At 36.7% G+C, this 6,000-nt stretch overlaps 1 protein-coding gene across 1 annotated transcript in view; it reads left to right on the forward strand.

The window, feature by feature from the left end:
- LOC103810469 (serine/threonine-protein kinase MRCK alpha) overlaps positions 1 to 4,254 on the forward strand; it is a gene marked incomplete at its 3' end in the record, with an annotated part of 111,038 nt that extends 106,784 nt beyond the window's left edge. The window contains exons 9-11 of the mRNA XM_009083368.1: positions 2,385 to 2,464; positions 3,509 to 3,675; positions 4,132 to 4,254. Coding sequence (XP_009081616.1) covers positions 2,385 to 2,464; positions 3,509 to 3,675; positions 4,132 to 4,254 — 370 coding nt within the window. The remainder of the gene's footprint in view (positions 1 to 2,384; positions 2,465 to 3,508; positions 3,676 to 4,131) is intronic.
- Between the last annotated feature and the right edge of the window lie 1,746 nt (positions 4,255 to 6,000).

The following is a 6,000-nucleotide window of genomic DNA, read 5'->3' on the forward strand; positions in this document are numbered from 1 at the left end:
GCCCCTCCTTCAGTTTTAACCCATTACTCCTTGTCCTATCACTGCAGTTCCTAACAAAGAGCTCCTTTCTGGCTCCCCTGTAGCCCCTTCAGATACTGAAAGGCTGCTGTGAAGTATCCATGCAACCTTCTCTTCTCCAGGCTGAACAGCCCCAACTTCCTCAGCCTGTCTTCATAGGGGAGGTGCTCCCTTCCTCTTGTCAACTTCATGACCTTCCTCTGGGCTTGCTCCAACAGTTCTGTGTCCTTCTGAACTGCACACAGTATTCCAGGCAGGGTCTCATAAGAGCAGAGGGGAAGAATCACCTCTTTTGACCTGCTGGCCACACTCCTTTTGTTGCAGCCCAGAATTTGATTGGCTTTCTGGGCTGCTAGTGCACACTGCTGACTCATGTTCAGTTTCTCATCCACCATCACACCCAAGTCTTTCTCCTTAGTGCTGCTCTCAGTTAGTTCCCCACCCAGCTGTAGGTGTGCCTGGGATTGCCACGGCCTAGATGTTTTGTTGGACTTCATGAGGTTGCCATCAGCCCCACCTCTCAGGAGTGTCAAGGTCACCTTTTTATGAATTTTTGAGGAGGTTTCACATACTTCCATTACTATTATAGAAGTCAGCACCATACATAAATCTATGAGAATTTTTTCTTTTTTAAAAACAATTCTTGGCAAGATTTGAATTTCACAGAGCAAATGAGGAATGCTTAATGCTGAAGATAAAGGTGTTGAAAAGCCATGATTATTATTGTTCTTCTTGAATTTACAATGAGTCTGTGGTCCCATGGAAAAATTGTATACATAATAAAGAAATTTGAAAAGTATGTTCAAAGTATATATAAACACAAAGGGAAAAAACTGTGTTGTTCAGGCAGCCTAAGCGTGCTGGGATTTAGCTTTTAACTGTTAGTTAGCTTAGTAGCCTTACTGAGAGACATGATAGATTCAGTTACAATTTTGTCCTTGTTAGAGAGTTAAATTCACACAAGTAGCGGGAAATACGTATCTTACTTTCTGCCAAAGGAACAAATTCTTTCACAGAATCTTACATTGTTTTTCAGTAGATACAATATTTTATAAGAGTTACTTGTGTGGTAACTGAAAATTGTCATGTAGGCTGTTAAAATCACACAACTATGCATTTGGTATTTTAAAAATTATCTGTAAAGACCGTTTTGAAACTCAAATTGATGAAAGGTGAAAACAAAAATATAAAAGATAAGTAAAATTTTACATTTTCTAACCATAATCTGTAATAATTGATAGTTTTAGTATGAATTAGTGGAAAGCTAAAGCTTTGTAATTTGATCTTGTCCCTAGTTTCCAAAATGCCCAGCAATGTAGATTTAATGTACTTAAACAATCTAGCCATGTCATTAGTGTTGGTTTTTTATTCTGAGAACTCTTTTAAGATGTGAAGACTTTTGACTGCTTAAAGGATAAGATTGTGGTGTAATGTTGCTGATGCCACCACTGAAAAGGTTACTTTGGATTTCTTTTGAATACATTCTTATTCCTTGTGTTTTCCTGCTCGGTTTTACATGAAAAAACATACAACTGGTTCCTTTCTAATTTTTTGCTTGGGTTTAGAAAAGAATTATGTACCTTTTCTGACAATTTAGAACCTTTTATCTCTATCAGTGTGATAATTGTCTTAAGGAGTTTCTTTTGATGACCATTAAGGCCATCTCTAGTATAGCAACATAAAACTTGCATCTTGGGTTTAAACAGGAAAGTTAACAGGATATTTAGGAATATTAGAATTTATTATATGTATTATAATAATCAAGTAAAGTAGCAACAGGGTAGTTTTAGCCTGAGGAAAAGTCAAAGATTTGTCTTGGGTTTTCTAGTTCTTTGTCAAGAAAGAGGCAAAATGAAGGAAGAAATGGTCAAAGCACTAATGGGATTAGAACATCCTGTTGTATTACTACTTTCTAGTAAATGCCTGACTATTGTCCTCTCCAAATAGAGATAGCTCACTCAGAAGTGGGGTTGGTAATTCCATAGGCAGGAAGCCCTGTTGACTGAATAGCAGAGAGAAGGAGAGGAGGGAATAAAAGGTATTACTCCTTGTACTAAGAGCTTCTTGGAAAAAACAAGAAATAAATTGGCATTTAATGTATGTAATACTCTGCTTTCCTCCAACAATAGCCTATTTAATTAGAAAAGCATTTTCTTGCCAATGTGCTCTATTTTATATATTAAATGCTATTATAAATAGATTCGGGTGACACTGCTGTATATTTGGGCTGTAGATAAGGCTGACTGTGAATAATAGTTAGTATGGTATTATCACTAACACTTCACATATGGTTAAACTTGCAAATCTCTTTCTTTTAAGCCAAATAAGCTTAAACTACATACTCAGCTGTCCTATTATTTTTCTAGGAGACAATGCCTCCACCATCGCACACTGCATTTTCTGGCCATCATTTACCATTTGTGGGTTTCACATATACAAGTAGCTGGTAAGTTAAGAGTTCCAAAATGGTCTGCAGGTTTGTTACACAATATCTCATGTTTTTGTCTGTGAAACCAGCTGCAAACAGACACCAAAGAATGTGGTTTATTGAGGAAATTACTAGGCTATAATCTAAGATACTGTCTGTCCAAAAGGATGAGCTCTCTGCAGCTAAAATTTACATGAATATAATGGGCAGCACCTGTGTTCCAGGGAGTTTTGTTGAGAAAGGTAGTTCTCAGGCGATGTATGAAGTTAACAGCTTATGGCAAAGTTAGGGCTAGATGTGTGGACCCAGAGAGAGCTTAGTTTTTTAGACATTAAAAACTATTTTATTTCTTGTCTTTTCACACTTTTTTAAGTCTGGAAGTTTTTTGAAATTGTTTTAATTGATGTTTGGTATTAATGTGGTATTTATTATGTCCATTGCTATTGCTGGATTAAAGAGTAACAAGGAAGTCCATGTATGCTCCTTGTTCTTTTATGGAAATAAATAAATAATGTTTTCAACCATTAAAAAAACATGCCTACGGTTCGGCTGGGAATGTGATTGCATCCTAGAGTGTCTTAGAGTTCAGAAGGATTATTTGCATAAGTAGTAGCATGATTACATGAATAGCCACAGCATTTCCAATATGTCCATACCCTAGTTGTCACGGGATAGTTTCACACCATTTGTTGTGGTTGTTGCATTTAAAGTATTTAGGATACTTGATAAATTATTTTGAAATGAACTATTATTGTAATCTTACTATCTATGTTGTTGTTTTTTGTTAATTGGCTAATGTAGACTGTCCATAATGATAATTTTTAATCAGAAGTTCATTCCCTTTTATGTAACAAAAAAATTCATAGAGGACATTCAGACACGCTAGGTAAAAATTAGTTCAGTTTTTAATGAGCACATCCTAACAAGTTCTTCTTTGATGGTATAATAAATGGCATAGTAATTAACAATTTAAACAACTGTTTATTGGTTGATATTTTTTTTAGCATTATTTTAGACACAGCCTGTTGTAAAATCCAATCCTGTTAATTTTTTTCCCCCCAGTGTGCTTTCAGACCGCAGCTGTCTAAGACTGACAGCTGGACCACCCTCCATGGATCTTGATGCCAGCATTCAAAGAACTTTGGAGGACAGTTTAGCAACAGAAGCTTATGAGAGGAGGATAAGACGTCTAGAACAGGAAAAGCTTGAACTTAGTAGAAAACTGCAAGGTATAGTCATTAAAAGAAATAATTCAGTCACTCTTTTGACTTTGATTAGCTTTTAGATTAGTAAAGCACTGTTTCTACGGTGAAAGAAAATAAATATACCTCCTAGAATGCTTACTAGCAGAAAAGAATTGTCTTAATTATTTTTGTTGACAAATTAAACTTTTGTTACTCTTTATGCCTGAAATATGTCATTTATGCAACTTCTTATAACATGCTAACTTTGTTCTCACTGTGCCTTGGTTACTATGGCATAAAGATTTCATTCTTAAAACTTTCTAAGAACTTAGTTTGTCCAGCTGACAATTGCTGAAAGACTGGCACTTAATAGTTGAAAATTAAAAATTGTGGAGTCCTCAGTGGAGGGTCTTTTGGCATGTCTTAATTTATCATAAATATTTCTTAGACCTCTTCAGATGTCAGACATGTAATTTGTCCCTCTCTTCCATCTTTTTCTAGAGTCCACCCAGACAGTCCAGGCTCTGCAGTATTCAACAGTGGATGGCCCGATAACAGCAACCAAAGATTTAGAAATTAAGAGTTTGAAAGAAGAAATTGAAAAGTTGAAGAAACAGGTAACAGGTATGTTATAAATAGTAATGTAGAAATATTTGACAATAGTTTTTCTCCTGATGTAATTTTAGTTTTACTTTGCTTTCTGAAAGAGTTTTCTAGTCTATTTTTACTTCTCGTATTACCCTTCACTAATCATTGGTAGCTCAACAGTTTCTACAAAGTCAACTTGATATTCAGTAGTTGCAGTTGCAAGGGAGTAGGAAGGTTTCAATGACTTCTGCTGGTTTTATTAGTGTTAAAGTTCCAGTAGTTTTAAACTGTGTGGTTTCTAGTTTACATGGATGTAAATTATGGTCTACCTGACAATCTGTGAAATGCTGACCAGTCCCCGTAGTACTTTCTTTTTCTTTTTACACCTTCCTCCTGCAATGTTTGCTGCGAGGGCAGATGAAGCACTTATTTGGTTATTTTTGACAGTGAGTAAACATGAGGGTGAAGACTTGTCATATCAGTTTTACTAGGTTTAAAAATATTTGATGGAATCACAGAATGGTTTAGGTTGGAAGTTCTAGTCCCCCTGCCATAGGCAGGGATACCCTCTGTTAGACCAGGATGCTCAAAGCCCCATCCAACCTGTCCTTGAAGATTTCCAGGGTATCCACAACTTCTCTGGGCAAGCTGCACCAGTGCCACACCACCATCATAGTGGAGAATTCCTTCCGAATATCTAATTGAAACCTGCCCTCTCTCAATTTGAAGCCATTATCCCGTTTGTTCATGCAGTTGTAAAAAGTCCCTCTCCAGCTTTGTTATATTTGAATATAGGAATATAGTCAGGTCATGTAGGAAGAAAATTAGAGTGCCATGGTCTAGTAACCACAGTAGGGTTGGACTCTGTGATCTTTGAGGTCTCTTCCAGCCCAGCTGATTCTATGATTCTGTGATTCTATGAAACATCAATTGATGTTTTTCATTATCTCTTTTTCTGTGGCATTTTCCATGGATGGGCCAGGTTTGTGAGATATGGTCACAGTTTTGATTATATTTTCTTTGAAATCAGAGGTTTAGAGTGTGCTGTTGCATAGTGAATTGTAACTGGATGTGGAGTAAAAGTAAAAGCTAGTTCACACTGAAGATGTGATTTTATGAGTATTTTCTTGAAACTTCTTAGAAAAGTGAGGGTTTTCTGGGAACAGGCATGAAACTACAGTTATAGTGAGTTTTCTACATGGCAGGGAGTAATGAAGGGGGTTTTCCATGAGAGAGGACACTATGGGCTATGAGGCTGCACCTCCAGCAGCAGAACTGACCAAATAAAATTGACACCAAAATGGGTCCTGCTCACAGCTGCATGGTCCCTTCTCAATCGGTGCATGCCGTGGACTCTCTCATGACTTTAATTTACTCAATTATCGAAGGAAAGAGCTATCTAGATAGAGAGAATTTAATCAACTTATGATCAGGTCAGCACAAGGTCAGCAACAGACACATAAGAGGAAAGGGACTTGAAAGGGGGAAGAACCACCTCTTAGGTCTGCTGTTAATGAGCTATTATTCCTTACAAAAATGAACATTTATTTCCTTTGCTTCTAGGAGTTCATGAAGATTTTTATGCAAACTAAAATTGTGGCTCTTGAGTGCCTCAGTACTTTAAACTTGAAAAGTGTTTTTGAGATCTGTGCAGATAAGGAGATAAATTTCTTTATTTTATGTTTTACTGCCTTTCTTCAGAACTCCTCAACTAGTCAAAAAGCAAATACCTACTTAGCCCAGTATCCTGTGTTTTGCAGAGACTACTGGAGACATTTAGGG

Source organism: Acanthisitta chloris, unplaced genomic scaffold (assembly GCF_000695815.1).
Source record: "Acanthisitta chloris isolate BGI_N310 unplaced genomic scaffold, ASM69581v1 scaffold14360, whole genome shotgun sequence".
NCBI lineage: Eukaryota > Metazoa > Chordata > Aves > Passeriformes > Acanthisittidae > Acanthisitta > Acanthisitta chloris.